Source organism: Bombus fervidus, chromosome 7 (assembly GCF_041682495.2).
Source record: "Bombus fervidus isolate BK054 chromosome 7, iyBomFerv1, whole genome shotgun sequence".
Taxonomy (NCBI): domain Eukaryota; kingdom Metazoa; phylum Arthropoda; class Insecta; order Hymenoptera; family Apidae; genus Bombus; species Bombus fervidus.
In genome coordinates this window covers 8,521,694-8,539,198 of record NC_091523.1, presented here as the reverse complement: position 1 = coordinate 8,539,198, position 17,505 = coordinate 8,521,694, and the positions used below count along the sequence as shown (strand labels likewise).

Genomic DNA, 17,505 nt, shown 5'->3' with positions numbered 1-17,505 from the left:
GTATCTGTTGGTTTTAGTATTCCAGCGCGAATGATCTAACTCTCAATCACAAACAGCGTCTATATTTTGTCTAAATTTTTACAAATTTTGAACTATGAATGCGCGCTAAATTCTAACGGATTGAACCAACTATGTATATTTGTTAACTACTTCAAACGTTAATCAATTCTGTATATGGGTAACAAACGCTACAACGATCCATATGTCTTAGATATTCAAATGTATATGATATAAATATTCAAAATATCAAATTTAAAAGTTGTCTTCCTGTAAGGAATCATAACTCAATCACGTTGTTTTGTCTTTGGAAATTCCATCGCGTAATCTCGCCATCGCAAACGTCTGGAAAAGACACAATGACGATTTTTATCAACGATCTCGAAATTTTTCATTCCTTTTTGCCTTATCTGCATGGTTGGCGTTACACGTTAACGGATGCAGCGTCAATCGGTGAATGAATCGAGCTTTCTCATTGTTTCACTTTAATCGAGTATACGGACGTTAGACTAAGAACGTTACCGCAGACCAGCCTGTGGCACTTCCGCGACACGGAGGACTGGACCGGTTTTCCATGCTGGATACGAATTACTGGCTCGTCCTTTTGCTGCACTGTGCACCATAGAGCTGCAGAATATATACATATACATAGCGCTCTCACGCCAAGCTAGAATTTTGTTTTACGAACAAAGCGTTCATTTACACTCGCTTGCTCGATATTTCATCTTTCCTTCCTTGTTATTTCCTGTATACACACGTTAGCACTGCAAATATCAGCTTTCGAATTTTCCATTGACAAACTGTTAGAAACGTTCTAGTTCTGTTCCGGATCTCACTCGAGATTCGAAGTAATTCTAGACTATCGTCGGTATTGTAGTTACCTTGATGAGAAACTTACAAGTTTAAACCGATTTGTGTCACTCGAGGTACGGACGAGTTATCGTGATCGGTTTCCAAGGGAATTTGCTGGAGGCGTGATTCTGTAAGAGGACAAAGGTCCAATTCCAACTAACATCTTGGTTTGTTGACCGGTTACCTTCAAATTGCTACGTCGTAGCGTGTAATAATGCTGTGTTTCGTTAGAAGTTGACTCTTAGTGATAAAAGAGCTAACAATATCTATGATGTATCTCTTCACGTCGAGAATCTCAATATTCCTACAGGGGATACAAATGCACATTTTTCCAAAACTGATACAAATACAGGAAACGAAACGCAAGATCCATACTGTAAATCAGTACAGAGAGGTCTGTTTACTCTACAAACGCAATATCGTTAACGATTTATGCAACGAGATTCCTCTATCGTGATAAATAGAAGGACAGGGCGGCCGACAAAGTAAAGAAGAACAAAACGAGGGAGAAAGAGAGAGAGAGAGAGAGGAGTATAAGAGAGATGTATGTTGCACGCTATCTCTTCTTACACGATGGGCTCTCTCCCCCTTGCGATGATGTAAAAGTTGATCGTGCGTCAAGTGCAACGTCGCGTGACTAACGGAAATAGAAGGGCTAGATCACGTCGAGGGTATAATTGAAAATTAATTGGGGCTTGCAGCTTGTGTTTTCCGCGAGATGAGAAAATAAGAAGCGGCCCTATCGTCTGGACGCGTTGAAGAAGAACCACGAAGACGGTGACCACCTCGCCGACAACGAGGACAATTTCATCGACCCGGCTAATTCTCTGCCTCTTTGTCGATACATAAATTCCACACGGCAACCCTATTCGTGGTGGTTTGTCGTGTCCTCGTTCGAACGCTGAATCCCTTTTTTCCGGTCGGGGCGATGAATTTTTAAACTAATCGCGGGTCCTTGATTGAATCGGCGAAGTAGGCCATAGCGAACTGGTGGGATTTATCGCGAAATCCAGGAAAAATCCGACGTCTTATTCCACGGCCGCTCGTAGGAATCGTAGTAATTGAGGGGAAATGAGATATCAGGGCTGAAGAAATTCCGCGAAGATTCACATTTTCTAAGAATATCGGTCCTTTGAAAGCGCTAGTGAAATTGGAGTGCGATTGCTATTAAGAAATCATTATCGTTATCACGATACGTTGCACATATTGAATATATTTTTTATAATATATATTTTAGTACAAAATATCACAGTTTAAATGCGTGAAAAGCAACAGCTAAGGTGAGAGTCGAGCATGTGTTGATTATGCACATGTTTGCAGCAAGTGCATTAATATTCATGTATTTCAAGAACGTCTAAAGCTACCTTCTCTCGATACAATATACATAAGTTTGTTGCAGTGAAATAAATTCTTACACTATTTTTTTTTTATAAAATGTCAAGATCCGATAGTATTGGATACGTTCAAATCAAAATCTCAAAAGTTTTGGTAACTATATAATTGTCGAACAAAAAGAAAACTAAATAAATAAAAGAATAAGTAGATTTCCTACGTCATATGTTATTTAACAATTAATTATAACTCCTCTAATAATCACGTGCGAGGCGCCAGCGGAAGCGACAAATCCGCACGAACCGCAACGCCAGAATCACGCTCCATTATCGTCAATTTGTCGCAGAGCACACAATCCACGAGAGACTCTCATTTCTGCGATTGAATATTTCTCGCTCCGGTGTTTTTAGGTCGTCGATTATTCGCCAGATCATTAATTAACCAATAGACGATGCGTGAACGTGGTTAAATAATTAAGTATGAACGATATCGTTGTAATTGATATTCGTCGTATCGTTTCAATTGACGTTTTACGATCGAACGACCTGCCTCCGGTTTTCTTCTCTTTTCCGTTCACCGCTGTTCTTTGAAAACACAATTTCCTCGTAACCGTTGTTCCAACATATTTGCGCGTATATTAAAGCATCGATTACGAGCGAACGTTGAGAGGGTAAGGGACGGATGACGGGAAAAGAGAGCTTTGTGAGAAACGTCGGGCAAATCCGGAAAGGAAAGAATAGTACAAACTGACAACGGAAACAAGCCGTGTGTATCCTACAATATCCGGCTGGCCGACGTAACGTCAAGAGCATTCGTACACGGCGTTCGAAACACCGTCATGGTTCGTTAAATATTGATACTTCAATTTTATATTTACGCAAATATCGAATACGTATTTTTCGTACGTAGTTTTCGTTTCGTCGTTATTACGATGGTGGAGGCGTGTTACGCAAAATATTTCAAAAACAGAACAATACGGCACAGCGCAGTATCCCGATCGTTTCCGCGTTTATCGTTCATATTTTTGTGTCTATTATTGCGCTCGCGTACCGTGTTCGTTTCGCCGATATATTCCATCGATTTCCACCGTTTTTCATCTCCTGGCTACTGCGATATCGAGACTAGGGGAAGGATACTTGTTGTTCTCCGCTTTGTTTCCAACGATTCACGTAACTCGTTACAGGTTCTAGCGGCGTAAACGGTTTTAATTAATAATTTTAATGCGAAACGAGTAATAGAGGTTCGATTGACCTGGTTTCTCAAGGGTCCGGTTCTCCAACGATACAATCGTTTTCCACGGAGTAGGTTGGGGAAATAATAGTTAGACCAAATGAAACGGCGAGTTCTACTTACCTCCCGACATTTATCTTCGTTAATGTAACGAGCTTTTTTCCAACTTTTCGTTACCGGAAGAATGCTCTTCCGGTTGCGGCGGGCAGTCGAAAATTCTGATTGCGTTTCGAACGTGCTACTGTATTATTTTCTCAAAATGTATAGAGTATAAATATGTTTGTTCGTAATTATCAGAGTATCGGCTGGTTTCGCAGAGGATGTGGTAATTGTATTAAATCATAAGAGGTTAATGAACGCTTTTGTAGAATAAATATTTGTAAAATTTTTCCTCATTACAAATCATAAATTAGCGATTATATTTCTTATTTATATATCACAGTTTCTGCTTACACTCCATTAATAAAAATTGAGAATATACTCGATCGAGAACTTCGAAAGGTTTTCAAAATTATTGTTTGTCGAATCATTCGCAATATATATAAGATAACAAATACGGTTGAAAATTTAATAACGCGAATGTTAAAATTGATTAAATCAGCGAATGAAAACATCGTTCAAGTAATTGGTTAAGAGATCAGTAAGTTTCTATATAGATGATATATTTTTATATTTATTATATTGTTATAATACTATTATAAAACGAAATAAAAATTCTTAACTGTTCAAATAATTTTCTAACAATTTTCCGACTCTACCTCGTTATTCCGTACGTATTTTTTTGCTTCGTGTTTCGTGTTAATTAAACGTTATCGTTTTATTTACGAGTTACGTCCGCGCAGCCTTTGTTTATTCAAATTCCACGTAATTGAATCGCGTACACCGTACACATCTAATATGAATATAATAAAGGGAGGCGGGGTGGGGGTAAATTAAAATGCCACAATACGCACGGTGCGTAAATATGATATACCGTATATGCGTGTCGATTGTTCCTCGAAGATGCAACAGCAGCGAACCATAGGAACCGAGGCAGCCAAAGCATTTCCGGTCAAATGCAATGGCTGACCTTGACAATAACTTTCTGTTATTTCAACCGCGACCAACCTGATGCATCGTACGATTTTTTTTTTTTTTTTATGGCCAAGCAGGCTCAAAGTTACCGTTGAATTATTATTCATAAACGTTAAAGGACGCGAGTTACAACAAACGTCGCGCGACCTGGTTGCGCATAACATGCATCGCGGCATCGATTTTCTTTTTCAATGAGAACGATGCGGCCGTACAACAGTACGATTTAACCCGTTCAATCGTTGATCGGATTTTTATTATCTCTGTTATACGCTAGCGTATAATTTGTTTACAGAATATTTACTCTACTGTATCGTTACATTTTATGGCAAGGGACGAGAGTAAAAATACGAAATGTTACAAGGTAGTTTCGTTGAGAGAAAATCGATGTTTAGAATTTTGTGGAGACTTTGATCAAGTGTATATTATTGTATAATAAAATTATATTATAATAAAGAGAATATTATAATTAGGTATTGGGAAGGAATCGAGCAATTTTGTAATTTTAATTGCCAGGAAAAAATGTAATATATTACGACGTATATCGTTATTGGTAGATCCTGATGGATTTTAGATACTTGTAGATCGAATTACTTAACTTTCGACTATTACATTTCGATTTTTAACGTGTTTTTATAGCTTAAAATATGCGGATATCCAATAGTCTGCAGAATTTTTTACACATTTGCAGAAATGCACAATTTCCTTGCTACCGATTAAGCAAAATGTCAACGATCTGTTCTATGATCCAACGAAATTAATTAACAGTTATAAAAAGAACTTGTAGCTCCGTTTGTATGACTTTCAAGCATCTAAACTTCCAGCACTGCTTCCATATTTTTGTATATAAAATTTTGTACGTGGAATATGTTGTCATATGTGCGATATCACGCGCTCATCGTCTGTAGAAACACGTACATCACATACGCACAAACGCATGCCAACTAAAACACGGTTTTAAAACGCATTTGGCTAGTCGACACGTGAAAATAAAGTTAGTATTTCTATCGAATATCTACCGTAGTATGTCCAACATTCTGCAACAGCAAAATGTATTATAGAACGATAAAATTAGCGGAATAGATTGCGCTATAATTATTTCCAGCAATTAGTCTAATTTCTTAATTCCACGGTTACGCTGTGCTAAGCATTAAGCGGTAATGCGCTTAGAACATCTATTGTCGTTAGCATTTTCGTTCAATTTCCGGAATTGAAACACGGTGGTCTAACGAGGTAACAGGGATACGCAAAAATCCTCGATTTTATCGTTATAGTATTCTTTTGTACGGAGTAGTGGGAGCACGTCTATCGATCGTGAACTCAAAAGCAGTAGTAACCAGAAACGTAACGAGCTGGCCACATTGGCTTTCCCTGCAGTCGTCAACGGTGACTCACAGCTCCCTGTGGTTATCGTCTCGAGGGACAACGATTCAACAATAAAGTGGATCGCCCGACTGCGTGGTATCCTAACGTTCGTTACAATGTGGCTCGCGATGTTATCTCATTTTCACCATGATTTCTACGTAAATGACTTTATGGAATTGTTACAGAGCAACTCACGGAAGTATTCGCACATTTACCAAAGAATTTTTCTTATAAGTATATTACGTGTGCATCGTATGAAACTTTTTGTAATTATAACTATATAATTACTTATCATATTGATATATTGCTTGTAACTTATAAGTTATAATTATAGAACATTTGCAAGCAACTCGAAAATGTTGCGAAATATTTATTGCAAACATACGTTCAATGAAAAATTGATGTTACAGTATGGATAGTAGCGTCAAAAGCGCAACTGGTGTTCAAGATTAGTCTTTTATATTGTAACCTATTGATATAGCAAATAAAAAGAATAAATAATTGTTTAAATATCTTGATGAGATTTGCAAAACGTAGGTATATTTCCAATAAATATTTTGCAACTTCTGTATACAGTTTCAAAAGGCGGAATCGTAGAACTATTTGATAATAAATCGTCGGAATGATTGTTGAAAAATCACCGAATATTGAGGAAAACGTATACAACGCGATCCGCAAACGATTATCGTATTTTGAGATAAATGTGGACGAGATTAGATCAGAATCAATGCATATAATTTTGGAAGCATTAGATGACGCGGATAGCATTAGGATTATTAGACTCGATATGAACGCATTAGATTCAATATAGGCGACCGTTGGTTCGTCGAACTCAATGCGAAACTCTGGGTTCATTACACTCAATATAAGTCATATCGGATTCATTGGCTTTGATTTGGACACATGTGGGTCATTGAAGACCGTACACACTAAGTGGGACTTAATTTAGATCACCCTGCTTCCCTTAGAGCCGATACAAATCATGCCGAAAATTTGCAGAAATTATCCGAAATTAATAGACCATGCACGGATTATTCAAGTTCCTTAAAGCTTTATACGGATCACCCATACGTTTACTGTTTGCAATGAACGATAGAAATAGTCTGGAAATTTATAGAAGAAATATATAAACTCGTAATTTGGACACCAATGAGCTAGCAATATTGCAAATGTCGAGGATACGTGGATAAAACTACATGGCTATACACGAAGCTGCGTAGCTTTGAGTGATACTAATCGTGTCTTTTGATGTTCAGAGGTTTGTCTGCTCTCTGTGAAGTCGAATACCGAATCGATGGTTTCTATGGGTCTGATAGACTCAAAGCCTCTGTGTAAGCTTTTAAGCCAGCGAACTTAAAGGTAGATAATTCAGAGTTCATATTACTGCGGTGCGACCTCTGTCAATATCTACGAATCCAGGATTTGTTCTATGTTTAAGAACTATCATGCGTGGACCTGTATGCTTTTCGAATTAGCCATATAGACTTCTATAGTTTTCAGACAAACTATGTCGATCTGAATGTGTTGTAAGTACGTGGGAGCATCAACTTCCGTTGGTTCGGGGCTACTCTATTTCGATTTCCATCAGTCTATAACAGAACACATCTGTGTCTATGAGTTGCCGACTATTAATATCCCCAAGCTTAGATTCGACGAACAATTCTAATTAAATAATTTCTAGTTACGTGTGAAAAAGATACGCGTGTATCATCTTGAATGGTTCAATACAATCTATCGTTACGGAATCGTGCTTTCGATTATATAAAAAGAAAAGTGGAAAAATACAGAATAAATAGAAGACTCGACGTTTGCATTGTCCAATAACAACGGACACATGTATCGTTCAAAATCGATAATTCCCATCGGAACGAGAAAAGTGCATCTTAGCATGCATTTGATCAATGCGTATTAACTACACGCTCGTGCTACGAGCTTGTTCATTGTGGAAACATTCAATCTGCCTGCTCTTCCTGTTACGACTCATTACGAGCAACATTCTAGTTTACATCTTCTGTTACGTTGTACCATTGTAACATTGCACTAACGTGCGAATCACGGATTCAACGTCCATCGAAATTACGCAATGTGTTTTCGTTGGTACGACGTTTTTCCGCGTTATCTATGTCAAGGCAGATCAAGTAGATGCGGTTAACGCAGTTATTATAACGTTTTCTGTTTCTATATCCGTGTGCGTCGAATTCCTTAATTGTCATCGTAGAATGAGACGTCTTGAACCTTGACCTTTTTTCGTGCACTCTGTGGCGTTGCAGATTGTTTTCGAGATTTTCTCGACGATCTAACATCTATGTTTTCGAACGTTCGACATTGCACTCGGGTTCGCACGTCAAGTGCATCTCCATGGCAGAAATTAATAAGCTACAACTGATAGCTAGCTACAGTGGCTCGCGAAAGTGTTCGAACACTTGTAGAAACCTCGTACGAATATATTATGTGCATTATACGAAATATTTTGTTTATTTTATTTCATTAGCGCTATGGTGAAGCACGATTGTCAGCAAGATTTTTGGTAAAGTTTGAAACAGATCTGAAAATACGTAAAGAGAATTACGCGATATTTAGTAGAATTATATATTAAAAAAATCACGAGATTTAAACGGTATCGATAAATTTAGATATTCAGTCGGACCATTTTTGATATCTATCGCGCGAGCTGTACAGAAGCCAGTCATTAATTCCGTAAATTGAAAAGTATAAAAAGCTGATGATATTACGAACACACGTTTTTGAAATTTACCTTAGAATTTATAACTGTTTATGTCATCTTCTTGCAATAAATAAATTAATAGCATGGTAACCGTTTGAATGTGTGAATCAAGTGTGAACGCTAGTCACGTTATTCGTACGCTGAAATAAAAAATTGCCGAAAAGTGTTGTTGATTATCTTTTTCTAACGAGTTCAATATATGTACGTTCAGGGTAAACGTTTTGTAGCTTTTGTACTTGTATTTTTATATCCTGTATATTTAAGTTTTATGGAGATGATCACGCATCGTGATAGTTCTGTGAGGAGTGTTTAAGTGCTTTCGTGAGCCACCTGTATCTATAATTTTAGCGCGCTCCTACTTTAGAATACACGCGATATATCAGTGTTAGGAGTTATAAATTAAAATCTTTTAGCTATTTCTGGATATAATTCGTCAAATATAATCGCGAATGCTATAAGAATAATTGTAATGTAAATCTGTAGTTACAATATGAAGACCACGGTGAAATAGAATTTCGAGTAGACTTAAAGTTCAAGGTTCATCGGAGACCTTCGGTATCGGTCGATGAAAAAAATCAATCGTCTGGCAAAGATATAGTAGTCGCGTTACCATACACATCGTTGATTACGGATATGTCAAAGGCGCAACGTGCTTTAATTTAAGTCTCTTTAAAGTACCTTAAAAACACTCTTACCGTGCGCGTATCCCTGGACGACATCCTTTTTCTATCGTTCTATCAAATAATCTTTTCAGCCAGGTTACAAGAAAGTAGAGAAGTACGATGTTCTCTTGAGAAAGATTTCTAGATTCGAAGACAATATTAGACTTCAATTCCTGTGCTTCTTCAATTTTTATTTCTTCGTTATTTCTTTCCGTTTCCTCGTTATTTCTTTTTATTTTTCTTTGTCTCGCCTTAAGGGGCGACGTTCACGGGGGTAATACGTGTACCGCTGTGCCAACATTTTGCGCCTTCTTCGGCAGAGAGACACGTTGCCTCTGGGTACAGTTCTGCTTCATTCATTGGACGAGAAGAGAGAAATAAGAAAAAAAATAAGCATGAAACAATAAAAGTTCCATTTCCTTTTAAAGATTCGATTTATCAAACGGCCTCGTGATAAAATATAAATTATTGTCACGATGATGTTTCATTACATATAGAAGTCTTTATTTCCGCCTGCTCTCTGGCTTCGCGCTGATTTCCATTTATATTACAACATAGAACAATAATCTTGCAACTTATGCACAGACAAATTCTCGTATACACTAAGCCTGATATTTCGCTGTACGAATGGAAATAGACACGTATAACGGGTCAAGTAATTGACATCGAACAAGAATGCATTTATCACTACGATTAGGCTCCGTTACATTATTTTGGGACAGCGTTATCTTTGTAGGCCATAGGTTATAGATTATAGGTTCAATTATTTAATTTTAAAGCGCTTCATCCTAGATCTGAATTTCACACGATAAAGAACGTCAATATTATCTGTCACGGAAAATGTAGAAGACACAGAATTAAAGTTAAGAAGATATCTTAAGTTTGGACAAAGTTGAAGCAACCTATTCTTAATGGAATCTTTGAATTTAAATTGTTATAGTCGCTTATGATCCAACAAAATTAGTCGATTTAAAAGAATTTGTTACACGACTTACCATTGATCCAACAAATTTAAAAAGTCGTCCAACGATAATATGATGAATAATTGAAAATTACCGTAACATCTGTCTTATAAAACATTGCTCGCGCACGTGAAAAGAATTCCGTCGAGTTGGATGAAGAAACGCATCGAGCAGACGTTGTAAAAGATATTGGAAATAAGTTTGGTTCGTTGGATCGATGAATTCCTTTTCCATCGGTTGCATAGACGTTGGCCAGAAGGAAGAGGACAAGAGCGGTAGATGTTGAGCGACAGATTTTTCCGAGGCTGGTTGGTAGCTTCGCGTGAATAAGTAGCGCGCACAGGTACCACCTGTTACCTCGAAAGCTAAACAGCCGCTCCAATTAGGGGAACGAGCTTCTTTTTATCGCTGTTCCCGCAACGGAATGAAAGGGAAACCGCGAATAAACATTTTTCTCGTCGTATCTCGTTTCACGGGTCTACGATAAAGCGTCTCTTAGTGTTGGACAATTGCTGACCCCTTTCTTGAAAACACATCCAGTGTATTCTGCTGAGTTTTGTTAATTACTCGCGAAACGGACCTGCTAATTACAGGCCACAGGAGAACGACTGCAGCAGTGATCCTTCGTGTTGAAAAAAGCCACGATTAATAACGAAGAATATTCCGATCTCCCAAATTACTTTATTTTATACGTTTTTCATCATGAAATTAAAATCACGGATAATAGATGTTCTCGAATTTAAGAGATCTTTTAAAATCTGTTTAAAAGAATACAGTTAGGTAGAATGATTTAGAGGAGGTAACAAGATGAACAGGTGTTGGATCAAGCAATATAAACTTGCAAGATTAGCTAACGACAGTAAAAGTCAGGTAATTTGGAACTTTTCAATTCTTTTCTAAGCTACGCGTCGTTCTCCTTCAAAATTCTCCAGTTTCCACGTGATTAGAAGTCGAATAATTTCTAACAATTTTTATTAACATCTCTACGTTTATCATGTTTAAACTATAGGTATTTATATCGCAAATATTCGAATAGATACAAGGATAAGCAAAAATGTAAAGCTCACTTTCTGTACAAAGATGAACGTGCATAAACATGTGCGACCCGCGTATGTTTTTCTAATTTAAAGCAGCCTAGAAAAATAAATAAATCTGCCAGGTGAAAAACGCAACGAATTCGTAGTCTTCGCGGAAATTTCTCGCGTCGCTGCGAACAAACGGCGCAAGATCGCATACATCGCGCATACATTGTATGTACGTTTCAGCGCTGTAAAATATTCTGCCACAAATATGCGGTCTTCTTTAACTCGTGCAGTTTGTTCCGCAGTAAGGAAAAAAAGAAGAGAAAAGATATGGATGCAGATCGATTTTCAGCGACGGCATCCGGGAACAACGTACATATTTTGCAATCCAGTGGCACGCTTTCAACCGCGAGGAAATTTCATTGAACGAAGAAGGATAGGAGAGACGTCGTAAATCCGTAACGTATAGTTGCGGGTAACACCGTGCTCGCGATAAATTAGCAATGTAGTTGACTGTTTAGTGAAATGTGCGCGTAGCCGGATGCTCGCGCTTGTTTACATTGTTTCATAAAGTAATTTCGTGATAGAAGCGCGAGTGCGACGTACGATCACTGAATGAGACAACAGACCCATATATTCCCTTATGATCGATGCAGACTATATCTGAGAAGACCTTGCAAATCGTCCTTAACACCAGAACTACCGAACCAGTCGAAATGATCGGTTTCAGATGTCGTATCTTCGCGAGACTCCAAATAATATGTAGACATTCTTGACAAAGTTAGCGTTGAATTTTATTGAGACAGAAACTTGATGATCTGGAACAGTTTTGAATGGATGATACACCATAGCGTGTATCGATGTTCAAAATTCAGAGATTCGACCGCTCTCCGTGAACCTCAAAGGGTTAAAGACTTAGACTTGGATGAATCGAGGGTTTGAAAGGTCAGATAAATTCCCGAGATACAAACTCGAGGATCACGATGGTTCCCATATGTCCCATAGGTCCCATTGATACTCTTAGGACAAATGAACGTAAATAAAATCCAAAGTTCACGCTAAATCTAATATAATTTTGTAGCTATGACCTATGTCTATTTCTATGAACCAAAAACGATACCTAGGAGTCTCTGTCTCATGTGTGGAATTTCACGAGTTTTGAGTTAGCTGTATATACGAACTTAAAGTAAAGTAATTTCACGATAAAAGCTTGGACGGGTTCGACGTACGATCATTAAACTAGATGACAGACTCACACGTACGAGCATGTTTTCTAGGGAGCGGCCAGGACGACGTCCGTCCCTCTGGGACGACTTCCGTCAAAGAACGTACCCTTCAGCGGGCTTCCGGCGCGGCAACCATCGAAATCGATCAAGTGTGTCACTTTCTATTTACGTTGACGCGTTGTACGCGCGGGAACCCGATCGTTGGGATCGTTTTGCTTTGCTTTCGGCTACACATTGTACGCGAACATTGACGTATATGTCTTCGTAGGGGGAACGAGTGGATGATAGTTTTCACGTGAAAAATCAATATCTTTCTCCCAGGCAGTACTGCTTCGCTTTAATAAGGCAACACGCCGGTTTCTCGTTGAAAAAAACTGGCACGTTCATGGGAAGTATGTTTTCAAAGCGGATAAGTCGATACGTATGGTAGGTATGTGGTAAGCGTGGATCTGATTGAGTCATAGATCGCGTCGAGTGGGTGATTTGCGAGTGCAGCGTAGACGAGAGAAGATTGAGAGGACCGAGTGGAGAAAGAAGATATCATCGAACGTTTATGTTGGTTGCGATTGAGACGCGTTTTCTAAGAACGTAATTGGAAATGCATAGACGTTGTTGGAATGCATAGTGAGGCGTGAGATTGTTGTTACGCGTCTAAAATCTTTTAAAGTGTACGTATATCAATTTGGAAAGGGAGAATAATTAAATGATCATCGCGCGGGTGGCAAACGTAACTGAAATTATCGTAGAAGCGGTTTTAAATTAAATCGCGTATCTCTAAGATATATCTTTCTAATGATTCGAATAGTTCAAGGTAGCGCAAGAGATAGTTACGAAAGATTCAAATGAGAAGCTCGGTACAAGCATACAAAGACATTTTACTCGCTCTACCCACTGATCCCACGTATCTTCTATCTTTATGCTCCTCGGTAGTACATTGGAGTGCGTTGAGTTCGAACCAAAGGTCCTAAGAATAGCTCAGACTTTCGACTATACAACTCCATTTATCTGAATATATCGCGAGACAAACAGTTCGTGCATACAACTGGCGTTTATATAATAGAAATTCATTAGTTCGTCCTACTACAACCTTTGGAATCTCGTCCGAACGTGTTCAAATACATGAACCCAATTCGTAGAAATTCATTTAAACGGATACTGACGTTTCTTTTCGATAAATATGATAAAATAAATTGTACGATCGCATATTAATCTTTAAGCAACTACTGAATCGTAGATGAATATCGATAAGATCATAAAAATTTACGTAAACGTCGATGAACTATAATCGTCCAAAGTTCTAAATTATAATTATAATAAGGTAGCGAGAGCTTTGCAAGCTTCCGAATTGTTAGAAGCGCGTTCAGTTAACAAAATATGATACTTTTAATTCCTCTGATCGCAAAAGCTTGTATTCTTGGACATTTTCTTACTCGGATGATCTAACGCTTATCCAACAGAATAGATCCGGTGTTCGTGGCTATAATCAGGGATGAACGCTCGTAGAATGATCGTTTAGGTATCGAACAACGATATTACAGCTTATTGAAATTTGCATAGGGCCTGGTTCGCCAATAAACCGAGCGTACCGCTATAATCCTGGATAAATTCCAACGTGGCGTTCCTGTTGGCCGCACACGTGAGCACTCGATGTTGCCCGAAATATTAAAGTAGGCCGGTAGCAAAAACAGATATGATCGCACAAAATTATCCGCTGCCTTGGTCAATTTTCTTTAGCCACGCCTTTATTCTTCGCCGATGTCTTAATAGTTTGTAATAATATCAGGCGAATGTTCGTTCTTTTCAGTCAAAATAGCTCGTTAACAATCCAAGCAAAACTTCTTCGCTATTACGTTTCTTTCCTACAAACTTTTATCGAGAAAGATGAAGAAAATTTGAATTTTTGATGTAAAAAGTTGTTGTATAGCGACAAGTATCTCATAAGTTTTCTAGATATCTTGGGAGTCTAAAATAACAGAGAAGTTAAGATGGAACGTAAGAAACCAAGTTTGGCTATGAAATTTGGAAAAACATATTTCATTAGGCAAGATTAATCAGCGTATATCGTTACTATATCGCAGGTATTATATTTACTTATCGACTATATACACCAACTGTATTAATATTTACTACGTATAATAGGCAAAAATATACAAAATGTCCAAAGTAGAGCACTTGTTCTAATATTTGGATTAGGATAGGTATCAAATGTTGATACGTATATGAGTTCCTCCTATTCGTTCTATTCATAAAAATAAGAATTTACGTAAGCATGCAATCTAGGCAGCAGGAAAAATGACGGACCTTTATCAAAGGTTGGTCCTTTCGTTAGAGAACCGTGTTATTTTGTCACGTTCCGTTGCCAAATGTGCCGTAAACGATACTCCGCTCTGATTTCATGCAGACCACGTAGAGTATTCATGATACACTTCAGACGGCTGTTGGATTTCGGAGCGTATATCGTCTTGGAGTTTGCGAATGATATAGTATTCCGTCAGCGTGACTGACTATTTAAGATCTTCTAGAACCATTAAAACGGGATTGCCTGGTATTATCAATGACAGTATTTATCGATCCGCGTCTAATGCCTATTATTGAGATTAATCGTTCTCGTTCAAAGAATATACGATAAGAATATAAGTCTTCTGAGAACATCAGGAATAATGGGAGCTCAGTGAAATAATAGTAGAGACGTATGTTTTTTTATAAACGAAATGTGTACAGAAAACTACACGTAATATCTGTACTTATCTAGAGAATTTTATTATAAGTTTGCAAACGTTTACAAGTAATAATTTAACCACTCTTTTCCTCCCAACTCCGTGTAATTATTTGACACGCGATACGTTACACTCTGTAAAAGACGTTTAATAAAATCAGTTGTTCAATTACCAGTTATTAAAAAGCAAATTATTCGAAGTAGTTAAACCGATACGCTGATGTTTGAAACGGTAGTACTCTTCAAAACGGTAAACTGTAATAATCACCGGATCATTGACAACCAGTCTCATAATCGAAACGCATTATTGTATAAAATATACTCTCGCTTAGTTGATGGTTAAAACCTGTTTCTCTTTATGTTCCAGGTGATAGACTTTGGTTCGAGCTGCTACGAGAACCAACGCGTCTACACGTACATTCAAAGTCGCTTCTATCGCGCTCCGGAGGTGATCCTTGGCGCTAAGTACGGTATGCCGATCGACATGTGGAGCCTCGGTTGTATCCTGGTGGAGCTGGTTACCGGTTTCCCATTGCTACCAGGCGAAGACGAGGCGGACCAACTAGCCTGTATCATCGAGTTGCTAGGCATGCCACCGCCTCAGCTGTTAGAATCGGCGAAACGGCGCAGACAGTTCATCAGCTCGAAGGGTTATCCGCGCTATTGCACCGTTATAACGATGTCCGACGGATCGATCGTATTGAACGGCGGTTTCTCCAGGAAAGGCAAAGACCGTGGCCCACCGGGTTCCAGGAATCTGAGACAGGTGTTGAAAAATTGCGATGACCCGTATTTCCTGGATTTCATTCATCGTTGTCTTAAATGGGACCCGGAACAACGACTGACACCTGGCAAAGCGTTGAAACACATATGGCTGCGTCGCAGGTTACCAGAGCTTCCAGAGAAAACGAACGACGCTCTGCCAGCGTTGCCGGCAGCCTCTGCGCCGCCTACCTCCGCTTCCGGCCTTCGTACTTCCGCGTCCGGTAGGAAGAGCTCGACCAAGTCGAACACCCTGCAGACCAACAATACGGAGAACACGAACAAGGTGAAACAGTTGAACGACATCTTCCACACAATGTCTACCATTTATTCGGCGCTGCAACGTAACGACGGTGGAAGAGTAAGAGGAAAAGGCCAACCGGCAGCAACGAATCATCAGGCGGCAACTGTCAGCAGTCATCCATCTTTGAACTCTATTAGTGGTGACGCTAGTAGTAGTGGCGGTGGTGGTGGTGACGGTAGCAGCAGTAGTACTAGTGGTGGTCAACAACAACAGCCACAGCCGCAGCAACAGCAGCAAGCACAGCCACAGCAGCAGCAGCAGCAGCAACAACAACAACAGCAGCAGCATAGTCACCAATTGCAAGGAAAACAACAGCATAACAATGGTTCGCACGGCTCGCACGGATCTCATGGTTCTCAAGGATCCCATGGTTCTCATGGATCGCACGGATCCAACGGATGGAGCATATCGTTCCTCGAGTGGCTGGAAACGGTGGACAATGATTAGCAAGGACATTCTCGAGGAACCGAGACGATTCATAAGAAATACGAGGTCAGCCTTACTACCTTTTTCTAACACGTTTACCGTGTGATCGATACCGTGATCATTGGCCTCGTGTCTCGTTGACTCGTCGGATAATCGTCTGTCTCGACGGTCGTCTTTCGACGCGTTGTCACAACTCGTTGTCGAACGATACCGGAATGTACTAATGGTGTTCCTGCCTGTGGTAATATATTCGCTCGACGAGACAAGATTCCTCGGAGTCAAAGGAGAGAGAGAAAGAGAGAGAAATAGAGAAAGTGGCCTCGTCTTCGACCTCCGGATACTACTGTGATCTACGCGATATGTTACTGCAAAAAAAGAAAAAAAAAAGAAAAATAAGAAAAAAAAAGAAAGAAACGAAAGAACTGGTGAAAAGGGGTGAAGGAACTGAAAAATCGATCGCGATACCTCGAATCATGTACCTCACCTAGCTTGGCGTTGCTCTCCAATTTGCTTGTCCAGGATCCATTTCTCGTCGCCGTTTGCTCGAGAAAAGGTGGCGTTGCACGATCTGGTCGCGTTTAATCGAGGACGATTGCTTTTGATGTTCACTTTTGTGGTCGACCACTCGATACGATTCGCAAAGATATCTGCCGCTGTGTGTGCGTTAACACGTTACGTGTATTCGTTCGTTCGTATCTTCTGCGTCGCGTTCGCGTCCTATTATCGTGAAAATAGGGAGGACGACCACCGAGGTTATTGTGCCAAGGGAAGCAGAGGAACCAAAGATTTGCGCTACGTCGATGAATCGATTCTCCGAAGGTGAGAAACGGTAGTCGAGAGGTTTATTCAGTTG

General features: G+C 39.2%; 1 protein-coding gene across 1 annotated transcript in view; it reads left to right on the top strand.

The window, feature by feature from the left end:
- Positions 1–17,066, top strand: part of LOC139988938 (dual specificity tyrosine-phosphorylation-regulated kinase 2) — a 38,818-nt gene extending 21,752 nt beyond the window's left edge. The window contains exon 2 of the mRNA XM_072006748.1: positions 15,528–17,066. Within this exon, the coding sequence (XP_071862849.1) occupies positions 15,528–16,673 (1,146 nt within the window). The 3' untranslated portion in view covers positions 16,674–17,066. The remainder of the gene's footprint in view (positions 1–15,527) is intronic.
- Positions 17,067–17,505: the final 439 nt, after the last annotated feature.